Source organism: Cucurbita maxima, unplaced genomic scaffold (assembly GCF_002738345.1).
Source record: "Cucurbita maxima cultivar Rimu unplaced genomic scaffold, Cmax_1.0 Cma_Scf00024, whole genome shotgun sequence".
Classification (NCBI taxonomy): Eukaryota; Viridiplantae; Streptophyta; class Magnoliopsida; order Cucurbitales; family Cucurbitaceae; genus Cucurbita; species Cucurbita maxima.
In genome coordinates this window covers 1,843,400-1,861,888 of record NW_019272040.1, presented here as the reverse complement: position 1 = coordinate 1,861,888, position 18,489 = coordinate 1,843,400, and the positions used below count along the sequence as shown (strand labels likewise).

Genomic DNA, 18,489 nt, shown 5'->3' with positions numbered 1-18,489 from the left:
AAATAAAATATAACAAAAAAAAAAAAAAAAAAAAAAAAAAAAAAAAAAAAAACACTGGAAAATGGTGGCTGGATATTTTTTTGAGCCCATATAAAAAAAAAAGTAAAAAAAAGGCCCAAATGACGATAATGGACATTTTCCTCTCCTAATTTGTGGGATTTATTTATTTTATTTTATTTTTGTCAATATCTAAATTATTAAAATGAAAAATAATTAATGGATAATGTTTGAATTTAAATTAGTGATTTAAAAAATTTATAGGATAGTGGTTGGATAATTATTACTTCTATATTGTATTTAAATATTTTGATGTTGCTACTACACCAACCAACCGAGTTTAATCATTATAGTTCTTTTTAATCACTTTTTTTTTTTTAAATAATAATTAAATTAAGAAATAAAAATAAAATAAAATCGACCATAATATTTTATAATGTGACAAATTTTGCATTAGTGATGTCATATATTTTTTTTTAGCTTAATCTTATAAATAATTTTAAAAAATTAAATGATTATTTACTATATAAATTTACATAAAGGGTCACCAATTTAATCATTATTTTCGATGTGGCCATGTTACCTGTCATTTCTTCCACTTTATTTCTAGGGTTCGGTGGATTTGAATGTTCGTTGGCACATTTTTATTTTTTTTTATTATAATTAATTATTTATTATTCTACACATTAAAAAAATCCGTCTATTTGTAATTTATTTTCTTTATGAAATATTAAAATTGTAGTAACGGTGATTTAGGCACGAGTAACAATATAATGATCCGAGCAAATAAATAATTTCTGTTTTACGATGAGAATGGTAAATATATTTTTATTTTCTTTAGTTTCATTCTTCTCTGTCGTAAGTTTCCAAGCAGTGGGAGGAGACTTGGACTCTGACCGCGTGCCTGTTGAAGAATGAGTCGGCGACTCATAGGGAGTGACTTGGTTAAGGGAACCCACTGGAGCCGTAGTGAAAACGAATCTTTATGGGGTAATTGTCACCGCGTATAGACCCGAACCTGGGTGATTTATCAATGACAAGGATGAAGCTTGAGTGAAACTAAGTGGAGGTCCGAACTGACTAATGTTGAAGAATTAGCGGATGAGTCGTGGTTAGGGGTGAAATGTCACTCGAACCTAGAGCTAGTTGGGTCTCCCTGAAATGCGCTGAGGCGTGGGAGTTGACTGGACATCTAGGGGTAAAACACTGTTTATTATGTTAGTCTCTAAGATTTTAGGAGAAATATTTAGATTTTTCGAACGTGAATTCAAAATTTTGCGTATTTTGCAATTTTTTTTTTCATATCTTTGTAGAGTAAAATCATCAACTACATTGTGATAATTTGCTTTGTTTTTAACAAAAATGATATAAAAACAATGTGACAAGACTCTAATACCAAATAATAAATAATCATTGCAAGGGATGCAAGATTCAGATTATCGAATATCTAAAGGTAAGAACAATTGTTTGAGATTCGAGTCAATTCACAAGTAAGACTGATCATGTCAAGCTTGAATGATTCTACATACAACCTAAACTATGAATAAACCTAGTCATTGGCTAAACGAAAGCACAAATGATATTTTTATTACATTTTTCATGTTTTTTTTTTACAAAAATAACATACATGACTTTATATAGTCTCGAAATGAAGACCTTTAATCTTGAATGACATGTCATGAGCTGTACCTTTTATACTTTATGACAATAATTAGTCACTATGTAAATAAACACCACTAATCTAAATTATCATCCGGTTAAAATTTGTAGCCATCTAAGAATAAATGAAACTTGATTTTTCTTTAACAACCCGTAAAAACGGGTTGATTCATGTCAGAATGTTGCAGACCACATGATTGAAAGTAAAATGAATGTTTTTTTGTTTTATTGGAGAAATGATGATTTTTATGTATACATTGACTATGGTTTAGTCAACAAAATGTTGAAGCTTTTTGGCTGTCTCATGGCCAACAGAAACAGTGTGACATGTTCTTGGGACAGGTATGGTACCATATCTCTTCCTTATTTTTTTCTGCCATCACTGTTACGTTTTAACATGTTTCTCGAATAATCGTTTACATTTCAAAACTATTCATCCTGTAACAATCGTTTCATAGGGCGATTTAGAGATCGGCTGTTCGAATAGTAGCAACAATCGTTTTTTCGATTTCGTTTGGCTAAACAATTTTAGAGGATGAACTTTGAGTTTCTAATTTTCTTAAGTTCAAAAAGATCCGAGTTTAAATGAACAGAGACAGAACCCATTAGCCTATAAGTCAGTATTGTGACGAAGCGGCTGTTCCTCACCCGACATGATCGTACGAGGTCACAAGTCACCTAACACGATCATCTGGGGATCGGAATGATGTGGTGGTAAACCACTCATTCTAATTCAGTGCTCTCCGAACTGTACGGGAAGGTTTCCCATCACACGGCTCACCACGGGAACCGTATGTTATCAACCATATTTCAACCATTTTGGAAACTGTAGTTTGGGCTTGAGCCCAAATAACCCAGGCCCATCAGCCAAGGTGACACGGTGGCAGACAATAAGACAACCCTAAAATTTATATTTATTTTTAGTTCAAAATGGGTCAAATCAGCGTTAAGCATACTGAACCCAGACTCGACCTGATTCATTCGATTTCTAGAAAATAAACACAAACTAACTTGGTAACTTATCTAATCTAACTCAACCTTTATAATTTAGGTTGGATCGGTTGAGTTATCGGGTTGATTGTACACCTCTTTTCTTTGGTCATAGACTACTGATTCACTAAAAATCTAATATTATTTAATTTGAACCTTTAATCAAAATGTAAATTATTCTAACCAATTTAATAATATAATATTCGATATCAATTTTAAAAATTTAAATTTTAATAGCGCTGCAGATTTAAAAATGATTATTTATTTACAGAGTAAATAAAGAAAAAAATTATATATATTAAGTTAACATATAAATATGTGGAGCGGACCGAGATTTTCGACAGCTCAGTTCTGGTTTAAACGGTCATTCATTCATATTGTTCTTCCCAACGGGACGAAACCCTAGATTCTGGATTGAGAAGTGCAAGAACAGAGAAAAATGGAGGAAAATCCCAATAAACTCGAAATTTATGAGCTCAGGTATTCGGAACTCTTCCTCTTGTCTACACATTGCCACTCTTCATCTTCATTACAAGATAACGAACGGATTGAATCGATAACCAAATCGATTTTTGAAGCCCTAGGGCCCAGTGGACCTGGCCTTCTCGCAATCACCGGCGTCCCCAACTCTTCTGTTCTTCGTCGAACACTACTGCCTCTCGCTCGCAAGCTCGCATTGCTCAATCCTGATGATCGGAAACGGATTCTTAAGGTTTTACTTCTTCATTTTTCCTCATTCCTCTGCTTTCTCTTGCTCGCTTCCTTTTTTGTAAGCATTTAGTGAATGTTTACGGAAAATGATGAGGAATCTGATGTTGACGGCGCTCTTTTTTTCCCTAAAATCTCGTCATTATCACTTTGTTGAAATCATGTTGAACATAACCGAAATGGGAAGTGGAATAATAGCGGATCATTGGGAAATGTCTCGAGATAATGTCATAGTTGTATTGATTTAAACCTTCTTCATACGTCATGACTATTGGAGATTAAATTTTGTTGAATTCTAGTTGATCTTTTGACATTTCTTTGTTTGATGTTTAACTTAAACGATTTAGCGAATCTGAGTTTCGGGGTACTTTTGGTTGGTTGGTTAGGTTTCTCAAAATTAAAATTCTCTGAAGCTTGTGATCAAATCGTTGAAGAGTCATTTTTTTGTTTGGCTCTCGTGAGATCTTAGCTAAATTCTTGTTCGCTACGAACATTTTACCATAACATCCTTGGAAGGAATCAAATTCATATTCAAATGAGACAATCTTCCTAATACCTCCATTTCTTTTCATTCAACTTCTCAGGATCATTACTTAGGGAGTGATGTTCCCTTGAGGAATCCAGAAAGAAGTGTTTCGTCTTTTGCAATGCAACTCAAATTTACGGAGAGCAAAGAATTCATGCAGAATAGTCAAAGCCAAAGAGGGGACAAACAGTCACCTGGTTCAGAAATTGATCACTTTTGTGATTCTATTGAGAAGGAAGTTCAAGACAATGAATTTAAACATCTTGGTGATTCATTTAAAGAGCTTGGAAGTTGCATGCTGGAACTGGGGCTTCGCATTGCACGGATATGTGATGCGCAAATCGGAGGCCAAGAATTAGAACAGAGCTTGTTAGAGTCATGCACTGCAAAAGGCCGTCTCATACACTACCATTCAGCTCTGGATGCCCAGCTTTTAAGAAAATCAACAAACTTCAAAGGAACTGCAAGAAACCAAGCTAATTCTAGAAGAAATAAAGAACAAAGCATACACAGTAGGCAAGAGCCATCAGACAGTAATGGACTATGTCAATCAAGTACAAATCTATGGCAGCAATGGCATTATGACTATGGTATTTTCACAGTCCTAACAACTCCCATGTTTCTTTCACCATCAAATACCCACGGCAACGAAGCACAAGATCTTTGTTGCTATAGAGAGTGTTGTTCCCCCAGTGGACACTTGTATTTGCAGATTTTTGATCCTTGTAAGAACGACATTTTCATGGTTAATGCCCCACCAGAAAGCTTTATCATCCAGGTGGGCGAATCGGCTGATATTATATCACGAGGGAAGCTTCGCTCCACTCTTCACTCTGTGTGCAGACCTTCCAAGCACGAGGATTTGTGCAGAGAAATGTTTGTTGTATTCTTGCAGCCAGCTTGGAACAAAACGTTTTCAATGTCTGATTATTCCATTGAAAGCTCAACTTTGTCCGACGACAAAAGAGATCTTGTTGAACAGGAGGCAACGGTAATAACTCGAGAAATCCAGAAGATAGTTCCACCATTAGCATCAAGATTGAAGGAAGGGATGACATTTGCAGAGTTCTCACGTGAAACCACCAAGCAATATTACGGGGGAAATGGTTTGCAATCCAACAGATGACCCAGTTACTCAGTTATTTGTAAGTTTTCTCCGCTAAAGATACTTTTTTGTTTTAATCACTAGCTAAACAACATTTTCACGATTAACCTTAGCTGATTAAGCAATTTCCTTATTGCATACTCTTCTATCCAAGTTCTACATTTAACTGTTTAGATTCATGAATCTAGTCTAACATACATAGATTTTCAACTTTGCATCTAAAAAGTTCAAACATATTCATCTTTTTGTTGGACCTCTCACATTTTCCGTAGTCTTTAAGATATATACTCCATCACACCTTTTTTCTCTTTAGTTTGACCGCCTTCAAAATCTTAGCATTAAAATTGTTCAGAAAATCAAAAAGTGATCAAATTGGAGAAAAGTGTTGAATGGAATAACTGTGCTCAGACAAGAAACATCAGAAAGCCATGCATAGGATTAAAAATGAAAAGGGTCTTTTGATATATCAAACATAAAAAAAGGAGACATGGATTTATTGACCCAAATCCTCCTGCCCTATGCTGTGAAATTCTGACCATTTACATATATATGTGTGTGTGTGTGTGTGTGTGTGTAACTTTAGCTCCAAATCACACATTTAAACATGGTGAAATATATTTCTCTGGATCACACAGGGACAGAAACTGCCACGGAAAAACTTTTTGATCATCCTGGTAAAAGGGTGGTGATTGACTAATGCCTAGGATGATGCTCTCCTGAACCAAAATGATGGTGAAGGAAAAGAAAGCAATCCTAAAAATAGTCAACTGAGAGAGAAAGAAGTTGATGTGGCATCCAAATACATAGCCACAGCAGTCCAGATGTAATCATCACAAGAGTAAGTGAGGGTGTTTTATAAACTTTTTGAAAATTCAAGGGTATTTTTTAAATCAGGTTTCATCCAAAATTAACTAATATATATATATTGAAACTTTTGAGACTTTCTTTTTATTTTTTTTATTTTTAAAATCAATGTGTTATTCAATCTTTTGTAAGTTTAGACAAATTGCAAAGTTCAAGTTTTTTTAAAAAAATTAATTCAGCCTAAATTTTATTTTTAAGCCCATCTTAACTTTAACTTTTAATTTTGAATCCTAAACTTGGATAATAGTTGGAATTTTCAATTTTTGCTAATTTACAAGTTTTTTTTTTTTTTTTTTTTTTTTTTTTTTTTGTGCACAGGATTCGCCTAAGAATTTTAACAAACAGGCATATGGAATTACTCTTGGAGGTGTGAGAGACACGAGGCTCTATGGGCCCAAACATGCTGATGAGCCAAATCCGTAAGTTATTCGGTTTATGTCTCTGAACTTTGACCCATATACAATTGATATCCATGGAATACTAGCTAGTGGAATGAATTCAAAAAGTTAAAAAGAGTCTAAATTCATCAATATAATTTGGTATATGGATATAGTTAAAGCATGCTTTGTCGATCACGCTCACAGCCATGAATTTGGATCATCAAAGCCATGAGATCAGTGAAAATCATTTTGATGGCTCCTTCCATTATAGGGGAAATGGTAGGTTTAGAATGCAAGAACATGTGAATGAGCACTAAGAAGATGGCTAATTATGCAGTGGGGGTGTGTGGTTTCTCACTTTTTCTGTCACTTCTAAACACTTCCTTTTCATAAGCAATTTGCAAAATATTCTCTTCCTCTACATCAATTTGCATAAGACTATTTCTTTTAATTATTGGGTCACTTTGCACTACTTGTCACTATTATCTCAAATGACTTCTTGTCTTATAATTTCCATCCTTGGTGATTATTATTATTCAAATGTATAAGTTCCTATGGAGTGACTAAACTAAATAGGGTTCTTTGTCTATGGATTTACTACTTGTCTCACCATTTTTGGATGTTCGACGTAGTCTTACATTGGATAGAATGAGTGATTGACGTTAGTTATCCCATAATATGTCATCCATAGTTGAGCTTAATCAAACAAAGTAGTGTGCTTGAAAGAAGAAGTTTAAGGTGCTCGATATGGAAGAGAAAACACACAAATGCGTGATTATTGAGAGTAGATTCTTTAATTATCTTTCTTCGAGGGGAGGATTCTTGACAACATTAAGAGATATTTCGAATGGAATGTAAAGAAAATAGAGAAGTCAATTTAACCAGTCTTGAATGAGATAGGAAATTCCCATTTAAATGGGGAATAGGGAAAGGAATGGACATTGAAATAGGAGGTGGGGATAGAGACGGGTAGGCTTCCCTCATCTCTGTCCCGTGAATATCTCTAAATGCAAGTCCTATACAATGTCATTCTTGATGATATCGTCATCCCATTTTCTCTTATGCCTCTCTACGCCTTATTATATATGGTTGCAATGCGAACTGTAACTTCCCACCCACCCTTTGAGTGTATGGTTGCAATTACATTAACCCAACCAAATCAGCAACAATGGCTGAATAGAACCAACCCTTCACCCAGAAACACCCAAAACCCTAAATTGTTGTATCCTCTCACAAACATTCCCTCAATGGAAACCTCATTCATGTTGTCCCCCACTTTCTTTGGGTCAACCCAAAAGTCAACCTCAATAATGCAGGAGATTCTAAATATTCCCATGTTCAATCCAAATTTCAAAAAAAAAGTGTGTCATGTCTGTTTCAAATCTGGAGAAATGATATCAAAACTATACAACATTATTTCAGGCTTTGCTTTTTTGGGTATCAATAATGGGAAGATTGTTTATGTGCAGATATCGAAGTGTGGGTATTAGTGTCAGCTATGAGTTCTATGGATAGCGTTTCTTTGTTCCTCTTTGCTTCGAAAGTGGTCATGATTTTAGTGGGAGATTGCTTTGTTCTACACTATTATGGTTTATAGACTATTCAAATGTAATAGGTGTAGTTGAAGAACTATTTCGACTTGTGTCTATTTCGTTTCTGAGATTTTACAAATTTGAATCATCGAGAGCCGATCCAATGAAACAATGATACGGTAGTTAATAAGATGATTATTTGAGACAATTTTTCTAATTAGAATGAGCGATCGTCTCATTTCCTTTTTCTTTTCCTCCTCTCGAGTAGCTTGTTGTCGTCATCTTATGTATCATCATCTTAGTGGAATGAACGCTCGTTCTACAGGTTCCCAACATATCTAGAAACAAACTGTTCATAAATTTAAAAGGTCGAATACCTAACCACATAGTTGATCGAAAGCATGGGACTACGATATTAATTAAAATAATGTAGGGTTAGTAGATATATGACTTTAGAACACAAAAACAAAACCCCATGTCCATTTCTTAAGGTTAAAGCATTGAAAAACAAGTTGAATCAAGTTGAAATTTTAAAGGAATATTTGAAGTATGTTTTAAGTAAACAAATAGGACGAAAATCCAAACATCAAAAATTGGAATGATCCAAGATCCAACTCACTTGCTTCAGCTTTTTCAAATACAAAATTAAATCTTCAAACCAAATATTTAAAAATAATATATATATATATATATATATATATATATATATATAAGATACCCTTTTCTTTGAAAAATGTATCAAAACAGTCCCACCCACCATAATTAAAACATTAAATTTGTCATTAATTGTTGAAAATTGAACTAATTAGATCTGATTTTTTTTTAATTATTCATATAAATTTCCTAATCTTTGAAAGATAATGAAGAATCTTAATCTCTAATCAAAAGCATCTTTCTAAACTTTCTTATATTTTGTGTTTTATTCCTTTCTTTTTTTAATATTATTTTTAATTAAATCTATTGTTATTAATTCTTTATTGCTTATTTAACCTATATATATTCAAACTAGTCTTTTGGTTAGGTAAATGAGGAAAATCCACATTTTTCTTAGATTTTAAATAAATTGTTTAAATTTGTTTCGAACAATTGACTGACACTAGCCACATCAAAGTGATTGCTTGATGTGATCGTGGTGTAGTCGTCGGGTACTAAAACAGATAGTATAAGGGTAATTTAGTCATTTTAATATATCATGAAAATTTAAGACGACCCTTAGTTTAACTCTTCATATCTGAACAATACACATTCTATACGTATTATGATAAATAGCCCGTAATATACCAAAACTGCGTACCCAAATCAAAATTAATCAGAAATGGAAGGACTAAATTGAAATAAATTAATAATCTTGAATCAGCTATTTTAACGCGGGAATAAAGGACGCAAAATTCAACCCATGCACGCTGTCGTTTTGTTTTTTCCCTCTTGCTTTTTGCGCAATTCAAATGACCATTATCTCCTCAATAAGATGCCTTTCACATTTTAACAAGAAGGGTATTATGGTCATTATGGTACAAAACTCCAAAATATCCCTTTGTCTTTCTCTGTCTTTTTTAGGGTTATATTTATAAATAATCTTATTGCCCGTGACATTCTTACAAGTACAGAACACCAGAATTTCTCTCTCTGTTTTTTTTTTATTTTTTTAATTTATTTCCCACATGAACAATTGACTTAGCAGAGAATTAGGTTGTACTATTCATGTACTGGTTTTTTTTTTTAAATTAATAATTTGATGTAATGTTGTTCCGATCGTGACCCGTGACTTATTTTAATCATTCGGGTCTTGTTATAACATGCCACGAGAGTTTGGATCTTGCAAAATTGTTCTTATATGGTTATCTTCTAGCCGTTTATAATGAAGTTTTGAAATTCGGCCTCATTATGAAGTTCAATTATGAAATCGCTCTTCATTTTCACACTAACTTGTTTGCTACCCAACGTATAAGCGAGTAGCTCTAAGCATGGTGGTTTTTAGTCAATGTTCGAATAGAGAACATGATGATATGCTAGTATGTAGCAAAATATTCCTCCTTAGATAGCAATCTTATCAAATCGTGGCATTCTTTTGTAGTTATTGATACTACGAGATTCTCTTCAAGTATATTTAATTTGTTTTCATGTGGTCAAGTTGTAGTCACTTTGACTATAATTTTGTAAATTGTCTTTATCTATTGACAAGTTCGAGACATAGTTTGGTCATAATAATACTATGAGATCCCACATCGGTTGGAGAAAGGAACGAAACATTCTTCAGGATGTGGAAACCTCTCCCTAACAAACATGTTTTAAAACCTTGAGGGAAAGCACAAACATGACAATATCTACTGGTAGTGAGCTTGGGCTATTACAAATGGTAACAGAACCAGACACCATGCAGTGTGCCAACAAGGACGCTAGGCCCCCAAGGAGGTGGATTGTGAGATCAAAGAGGGAAACGAAACATTCCTTATCAGGGTGTAGAAACCTCTCCCTAAGAGACACGTTTTAAAACCTTGAGGGAAAGCTTAAAAAGGATAATTTATGTGATAGCGATGGGCTCATACTCTTACAGATACGACCCCTTAGTATGAGCAATTAAAGAAATCATCTGTAGGTCTTCATAGTCAACACATACTTTCATAGCGAACTGAAGTGTCAAATCTTCCTTTTTCTTGTAGTCAACTACAATGCATGATTCGATAAATACGACCCTCACTCGAAATTTCAAACATAATCATCATTGTTGAATCTCAAACATCCTAATCATATCTTTACTTACTTTTTATAGCTAACACTACTCGAACTTGTTTAGAATTTTTCCATTAAAAAAAAAAATCTATTTTTAAAACTAAAAAAACATACGCCAAAGGTATTCTTGATTTACGCGCTTTCACAATCTATATGGGTGTGAACGAGTTGAAATAAAGAATATGAAACCATCGAAAAGTAAGACATTTTTAGAGACAAATGAGCCAAACATAGTCGAACAGAGTCATATCAGCAAATAGTAAGATATTTTTATTGCTTTTTTAATATATAATTAAGACAATACATTATTAACTTTTAATTTTATATAATTTTTTAATCCTATTATGATTTTTTTAATGCAATTTGGGAATCTAAATACATTAAATAAAAAAATAATCCTATTAATTACTGTGTAATATTCGTTTAACAGATCATTTATCACTAATCCAAATCATTAAAAAAAATTAATAAAATTAATAAAAAAAAGTAATTTATTATTTTTGTATATATAAAAAGAAAGATATTTGGAAGGTACACGGTGGCGGCCATCAGGATCAGATAATCTGAAACGTCGGCAACGTCACCGCCTAAATCACCCAAGATTCCTCTCCCATTATCCATTGATCCGTATCTGCACTAATCAGTCACCGTTCAAACGATGACACGTGCCGCTTGATTAATGGATCCGACATTCTTTGACGGGCACAGACAGTGAGGGAATGCGTGTGCCAATAAGTCACCGCACACGAGTGGCTTTGCCCAATATTGAACGCCCCACTAAGCACTCTCTTCATGACTTTTTTTTTTTTATTATTTTATTTTATTATATTGTTGTAATCTCTCTCCAGCCGACGCATTTTAACAGTTATATATTACGGGACAAAGTTAATAAAATAATTATTTAATTTTTTTTATAATTATCTGTTTAATACGAAGCTAAATTGGTTAATAATATCATATAGTTTTATATTTTCAAAAACTTCCTTTCTCGATGACAAATCATATCATATACGATATGATTGGGCTAAAATGTTATCTACAAAATAACGAAAGGAAAGTCAAGAAAGATCGCCCAACTTTTTTGACCGTTACCCGACTTCATATATATAATTTTGATGAACTCGTCGATATACATATATATATACATACAATTAAGTTCAAAATTTAATTCTTACTAAAAATAAAATTTTTATTTTATAATCAAAGTAGGATCGAAGAATATCTCTTGTGATAAAATTAGAAACTTTATAGTATTAATAATTATAAAAAGCTTCTAGATAATGACGTGACATATTCTTTTAAAATAATGAATAAAAATATATATTTTTTCTTTTTGATTTATATTATTAGTATAGTAATTAGAATATAAAATAAATTAAAAGAAGTAATTCTTTTTTTTATTTATTATTAATTGATTAATTGATTAATTAAGATTAGGTTAGAAAATGAATATATAATTATAAAGCATGTAAGTTGTCGCTTATTTTTCAAACTGGTTACTCTTTTGGATTATGCATAAAAAATGAAGACCAAGTCAAAAACAATTGGTCACACCAACATAGTGACGTAATATTTCCACCTCCCTCAGTTAGATATACATTTTAGACAAATACGAAAGAAGTATAATGATGTAGGCGAAGGACGTTTACGCTGGAACGGGATTATAATCCTCATTCCATATCCCGTGCAGCTAATGAAGAAAAATCTCTCTCTACTTTCTCTCTTATGGTCTTTGTAATAGTCGACTTTATGGGTTAAATGAATAGCTCTACTTACTGAGGATTGTTGGGAGAGGGTCCCACATTGACTAATTTAGGAAATGATCATGGGTTTATGCTTAAAATGGACAATTTCATACCATTGTGGAGTCATGTCAATAGAATCCTGTGCCTCTAAGATGTAGTCAAAAGTGACTTGATCAAGGGGAGGTTGTTCGAGAGCTCCATAGACCTTAAGGGGAGGCTTAAACTCAAAGTGGATAATATCATACCATTGTCGAGAGTCATGATTCGTAACACTGTTCATATGAGTCATCAGCCAAAACTAACTTAGATCAAACAGTACGAGCTACTGATAATGACGTTTTATTCTTCTTTAGTAGGGGTATGAGATACTTAATGATAACTTTAGAATCCAAAATTATTATGAAAAATCTAATTTTTTTAGGTCGAATTTCGATTAGTGTAACCAAAATGATATTGTATTGCATATTTGAAAAGAAAATAAAATCAAATTAGGTAGCCGTTATTTTGTTCTAAAAAAACATTAAAGAAATCAATCATCAAATCCACGTGGCAAAATTCTTACTTTCAAACTATACCTGCGTTGACTGAAATTAATCATCACATGTTAATAAAAACATAAATTTATTTATTTATTTTTAGAATAATTCGTGTTAGGCTTAGAAAAGTTTCTTAAAATGGAATTAAATACTTTAAAAAAGTGATTTCTGTAATAATTAATTATATCATTTTTGAAACCCATCTAAACTGACGTGTCCATTTCTCTCCCGTAAACGTGGCAGAAGAAACTTGCTGATTCATGTACTAACTGCCACGTCACCCTTTCATTTGTGGTCTCTTCAAGATCCACTCCCCAAACGACATTCATCTCCTCCACAACTTTTATATTTTAATTATTTATTTTAAGTTAAATTATTGATTTTGGACGATTTTTTCAAGAAAAATATACAATTATACCTAATCATAATTACTTTAAATTATTATTTAATCATTTATTAATTTATTATAATTACTTTAATGTAACTTGAAAATAAAAAATTATTTAAATAATTATAAATATTGAAAAAGGAATTAAAACAAAATAAGAGGAAAGAGAGAGAGTGAAAGAGGATATAGGTGCCAACAATTCCAGTGGGGCCCACCGACCACTAAAAAAAATATATAAATTTAAAATTAAATCTTATGGAACCCCTACACCACGGGTCCCACTTTTCTACTTCATTCCATTATATAAAGCCTTCCCATTAACTCGTTCCCTCTACTCCTCGCTCACGAGTTAATTTTCATTTATTTTAATCCAATGGGCAACTCCGACTACGTGTATCCATCGGCGGCGACGGAGGGCGGCGGCGAGTGTTTACACAGGGCGGCGATTCCACCGCCGCAGCCGTTCGTTAAGTCGTTGAAGAACTCTTTAAAGGAGACATTCTTCCCGGACGACCCACTACGGCAGTTCAAAAACCAATCGGCGGCGAGGAAAGTGCTGTTGGGTTTGCAGTACTTTTTCCCTGTGCTGGAGTGGGGACCACGTTATCGTTTAGGGCTACTGAAATCGGATCTTATCTCCGGTATCACCATTGCTAGCCTCGCTATTCCTCAGGGGATTAGCTATGCCAAGCTCGCTAATTTACCCCCCATCCTCGGCCTTTGTGAGTAACTAATCACAATTTTCATAAGGGTAATTTTGGAATTACGACACACTAATCATAATTAACGTGTTAATAATACAGATTCCAGTTTTATTCCGCCGCTGATTTATGCAATGATGGGAAGCTCTAAGGACTTGGCCGTCGGAACCGTGGCGGTGGCGTCGCTTCTCATTAGCGCCATGTTAGGAGCTGAGGTTAGCCCCACTCAAAACCCAACTCTTTACCTCCATCTTGCGTTCACCGCCACGTTCTTTGCCGGAGTCTTTCAAGCCTCTTTAGGCCTGTTGAGGTAAAGAATACATCTTCTATTGGCATGAGTCATAAAAATAATATCAATAACTTATACTCAAAGTGGACAATACAGATTAGGATTGATCGTGGATTTCCTATCACACGCAACAATAGTAGGGTTCATGGCGGGTGCAGCCACGGTGGTGTGCTTACAGCAGCTGAAAGGCATCCTTGGGCTAACCCATTTCACTCACGCGACTGATCTCGTCTCGGTCCTCCGCTCCATTTTTAGTCAAGTCGATCAGGTTCGATCACATTTCGACATGAACTTATAAGAAAGGTGTTTCACTTTTGAGCCCTACACCACGTGGCTTGTCTAGAATTATTTTTCATTTATTTTTACTAGTTTGGTATAATTAAATTAAAATAATTATAAAATAATAATTATGTTGATTGGATTGCAGTGGAGATGGGAAAGTGGAGTATTGGGATGCTGTTTTCTCTTCTTCCTGCTGGTCACCAGATACTTTGTAAGTAGAAATTAATTAATTTACCAATTTTATATTTTATTTTAAATAATATTCCAATGAATTAAATTAAGTAATTAATTAATTAGATGACGTGTCACATCTTACCCACTGGCTTAAATATGCACGCCACCTTAATTAATTAAAATTTATTTTTAATCTTATATTTATGCGTTTTTCTTTTATAAGGAAAAAAAAAATAAAGAATTTAAGAATATAAGGTTGGTGGAAGTAGTCAGGAATCATCTCATTATTACAATTATTATTTTTCTAATTTCTAATTTGCTTATTTATTTATATATTTTTTAGATAGATAAGAATAATAAACAACCAACTTCCATTATTTTATTTTATTTTATTTTATTTTATTTTATTTTATTTTATTTTATGCAAATTTATTTATAATTTTTGAAAATAAAAAAATTGATTTTGTTGGATTATGGTATGGTTGCAGAGCAAGAAAAAGCCGAAGTTCTTTTGGATATCAGCAATGGCACCTTTGACGTCGGTAATTTTGGGAAGCCTTCTCGTGTTTCTCACTCATGCAGAAAAACACGGTATTGAAGTGGTAAGCTTTGTTTTGAACTGTTGTATACCCATTGTGAATAGAATTTATACTTTTTTTAATATTTTGATTTAGTACTGTCCCACATTGGTTAAGTTAGAGAATGATCATGAGTTTATAATCTAAGAATATACTCTCTATTGGTATAAGACATTTTAGAGAAGCTCAAAGCAAAGCCATGAGAGCTTATACTCAAAGAGGACAATGTCATAAATAAATAGAATTTAAAGGTAATTTTGGAAGGAAAAAAGAATTAAAAAAAGGGATAATTGTGTTTATTATTTTGTTTTTGTCCACTTGAAAAAGAAAAGGGAAGTGGGTCCCACTAATAATAGAATCTGTTTCATTGGTTTGGACCCATTTTCTTTTTTGTTTGATTGGACATTTTTTTTAATTATAAAGAAATAAATATTAAGAATCTAAAGTGTATTTTAGTTTAGGATTCAATGTGCGTATTTTAGAAAAACTGTCTGTACAAAAGATACTGTCTTATATTCTTTCAGCAAATAATATTTTAATATTTTATTTTTTTAAAAAATAAAATAAATTTATTATTATTATGATTATTATTTGACAGATTGGTGAATTGAAGAAAGGGCTAAATCCGGTATCGATTACCGATTTAGTGATGGTGTCACCTCATCTTTCTATCGCTATTAAAACCGGCATCATCACGGGTGTCATTGCTCTCGCGGTAATTATTTTATTTTATTTTATTTCATCTATTTTAATAATTCATTAAACTATTTATTTTCGTTTAATTAAATAATTAAAATAGAAAAATATTTAGTTTTTATTGTTTAATTTTAAAATAATTTGTTTTGTTAGAGTTTATCATATTAGTTTTCTAATAAATTTTCATTAATTTTAATTGAAATGATGTTTGGTGATGATGAGCAGGAAGGAATTGCAGTTGGAAGAAGCTTTGCAATGTTCAAGCATTACAATATCGATGGCAACAAGGAAATGGTAGCCATTGGCACCATGAACATGGTCGGCTCTTGCTTCTCTTGCTATCTCACCACTGGTAAGACAAACCCCTCCCTCTGTTCTTAATCATTTCTGCTTCCATTTCTAACAAACCCCATTCAAAATCGCTTTATTTCCAGGCCCATTTTCCCGATCGGCAGTCAACTTCAATGCCGGATGCAAAACCGCGGTTTCCAACGTCGTAATGGCCATTGCAGTCATGTTGACGCTCCTCTTTTTGACTCCTCTGTTTCACTACACACCTCTCGTCGTCCTTTCTTCCATTATCATTTCCGCCATGCTTGGCCTCATCGATTACGACGCCGCCATTCACTTGTGGAAAGTCGATAAGTTCGATTTCCTTGTCTGTATTGGTGCTTATGCTGGTGTCGTCTTCGCCAGTGTTGAAATTGGCTTGGTCATTGCGGTATGTTCTGATTTCTTCCTTTTTGCATTTGGGTGTGCTCGTAAGGTGTTTGTGAAAATGCCTAGCTGAATTTCCTCCTATGTTATGTCATTTTTAGTGTCCTACAACAACCCATTACTACTCACTTTTAGCTACATTTGTTATCACTATTGACAACATTGGGGACTACTTGTTGCAGGTGGCTATATCGCTGCTCAGACTACTTTTGTTCGTCGCAAGGCCGAGGACGCTTGTGCTCGGAAACCTTCCTAATTCCACTGTTTACAGGAATGTCGAGCAATACCCAAATGCTGGAAATGTTCCCGGCATTCTCATACTTGAGATCGACGCTCCCATTTACTTTGCTAATTCCAGCTACTTGAGAGAAAGGTATCCCACCTATCTATCACAATGGCGCATGTCATTGACAAACATTTCATTGTTGACTTTAAGTACTGAGTGATTCATTAAATACTATGTTTTAGGATTATAAGGTGGGTTGATGAAGAGGAAGACAGGATAAAGGTTTCAGGAGATAGTACCTTACAATATGTCGTATTAGACATGAGTGGTAATTATTGGATCTTCATCTTCAAATGTTGAAGTGCACAAATGTGTTTGTTATCGTGTGATACAGATCTCTCAAAATTAATCTTTGTTTCTTTTCAGCTGTTGGAAACATTGATACGAGTGGAATAAGCATGTTTGAAGAGATCAAGAAGATTTTAGACAGAAGGGGGTTGAAGGTACATTATTTCACTATCAAAACTTCCATTTTTTTTTCCATCTGCATGCTTTCTCTCTCTTTCAATTCTAAAGTAGTTACTGAAGTTATGACGTGAGATCTCACCTATGTTGAGGAGTACAATTTTTTTTTTTTTTTTTTGTAAGAGTGTAAATCTCTCCCTAACATACTCGTTTTAAAACTTTGAGAGGAAGCCCAAAAAGAACAATATCGGCTAGCGGTGGGCTGGACTTGAGCTGTTACATATGTAGTTCACAAAATCTCTCTCTTTCAATTCTGAAATAGTTACTGAATTTATGAGGTGAGATTTCACATTGGTTGAAGATGAGAACGAAACATTCTTTATAAGGGTGTGGAAACTTCTCTCTAGCAGACGTGTTTTAAAAACTTTGAGGGGAAAATCCAAAGAGTACAATATCTACAAACAGTGGGCTTGAGCTATTACATATGAAGTCCACCAAACATTTTTAACCACAAACTTCGTCTCGACTCAAAGTTCCTTTCGTTTTCCCATCTATGTAGATAGTTTTGGCGAACCCGGGAGCTGAGGTGATGAAGAAGCTGGACAAGGGGAAGTTCATTGAGAACCTGGGACACGAATGGATCTATCTTACGGTGGCTGAAGCTGTAGCAGCCTGCAACTATATGCTTCACTCTTGCAAACCAAACCCTGAAACTGATGAGAAAACAGAGGCATGGAACAGTGTGTAAGACATGGAATCTTTTAACTTACAAGGAAAGCAAGCAGACCATGGAACAATCTCTGTGAAGTCTCAAGCTGATGAAGTTAACCTCCGGGGTAATTTTTTCCCCCTCTGGATAGTAGTACACTTACTGGTCAATATAGTATCATATATATATATATCTATATATATCTATATATGTATTTGTGAGGGAGAGATGATATGGTAGTGAGGAAATGCTTGTAATGTTATCCCCTGTTTTCTCAATCGAATTAGTAATTGTTAAGTTTTAGCTGGAAATAATGCTCATCCTTCAGTCTGTAAGGGACGCATTTGAAAAACAAAACTGCAGAAAGGATTGTTTTGTTAGAACAAGTTCAGTATGCTCAGCCAATTTGGTCTGTTCATTACACCCATAGGCCATAGCTCGAAGGATATGTGGCACAGCCCGGACCCAAAATCAAAATTCGACTTGTTGGCT

The 18,489-nt window shown here is 33.7% G+C and overlaps 2 protein-coding genes across 4 annotated transcripts; both read left to right on the top strand.

Annotated features, from left to right (window-relative positions):
• The first annotated feature begins 2,985 nt into the window (after positions 1-2,985).
• On the top strand, positions 2,986-7,981 carry LOC111497992. 2 transcript variants are annotated; one of them, XM_023149032.1, is made up of 6 exons: positions 3,016-3,126; positions 3,225-3,358; positions 3,939-5,025; positions 5,621-5,823; positions 6,168-6,268; positions 7,699-7,981. In XM_023149032.1, the coding sequence occupies exons 1-3, from the start codon at positions 3,117-3,119 to the stop codon at positions 5,004-5,006; spliced, it is 1,212 nt and encodes a 403-aa protein (XP_023004800.1). In that variant the 5' UTR covers positions 3,016-3,116; the 3' UTR covers positions 5,007-5,025; positions 5,621-5,823; positions 6,168-6,268; positions 7,699-7,981. The 2 variants fall into 2 exon arrangements, with proteins under 2 accessions (XP_023004799.1, XP_023004800.1); XM_023149031.1 differs by having other exon boundaries at positions 2,986-3,358.
• Positions 7,982-13,488: 5,507 nt separating this feature from the next.
• Positions 13,489-18,359, top strand: LOC111497680 (sulfate transporter 3.1-like). Of its 2 annotated transcripts, XM_023148560.1 has the most exons (12): positions 13,489-13,882; positions 13,964-14,171; positions 14,247-14,418; positions 14,578-14,643; positions 15,095-15,208; positions 15,783-15,899; positions 16,106-16,232; positions 16,315-16,601; positions 16,780-16,970; positions 17,066-17,151; positions 17,250-17,326; positions 17,848-18,359. In XM_023148560.1, exons 1-12 carry the CDS (start codon positions 13,534-13,536, stop codon positions 18,034-18,036), a joined length of 1,983 nt encoding a protein of 660 aa, XP_023004328.1. In that variant the 5' UTR covers positions 13,489-13,533; the 3' UTR covers positions 18,037-18,359. The 2 variants fall into 2 exon arrangements, with proteins under 2 accessions (XP_023004328.1, XP_023004329.1); XM_023148561.1 differs by lacking the exon at positions 15,095-15,208.
• Positions 18,360-18,489: the final 130 nt, after the last annotated feature.

What these genes read in the sequence shown, in the direction of transcription:
- LOC111497992 (XM_023149031.1), top strand. Translation starts at nt 3,086, where the DNA reads ATGGAGGAAAATCCCAATAAACTCGAAATTTATGAGCTCAGGTATTCG. An exon ending in ATCGGAAACGGATTCTTAAG is followed by an intron (nt 3,359 to 3,938) that starts GTTTTACTTCTT and finishes TCAACTTCTCAG; the next exon opens with GATCATTACTTAGGGAGTGA.
- LOC111497680 (XM_023148560.1), top strand. Translation starts at nt 13,534, where the DNA reads ATGGGCAACTCCGACTACGTGTATCCATCGGCGGCGACGGAGGGCGGC. An exon ending in GCCTCTTTAGGCCTGTTGAG is followed by an intron (nt 14,172 to 14,246) that starts GTAAAGAATACA and finishes TGGACAATACAG; the next exon opens with ATTAGGATTGATCGTGGATT. An exon ending in TCCAGCTACTTGAGAGAAAG is followed by an intron (nt 16,971 to 17,065) that starts GTATCCCACCTA and finishes ACTATGTTTTAG; the next exon opens with GATTATAAGGTGGGTTGATG.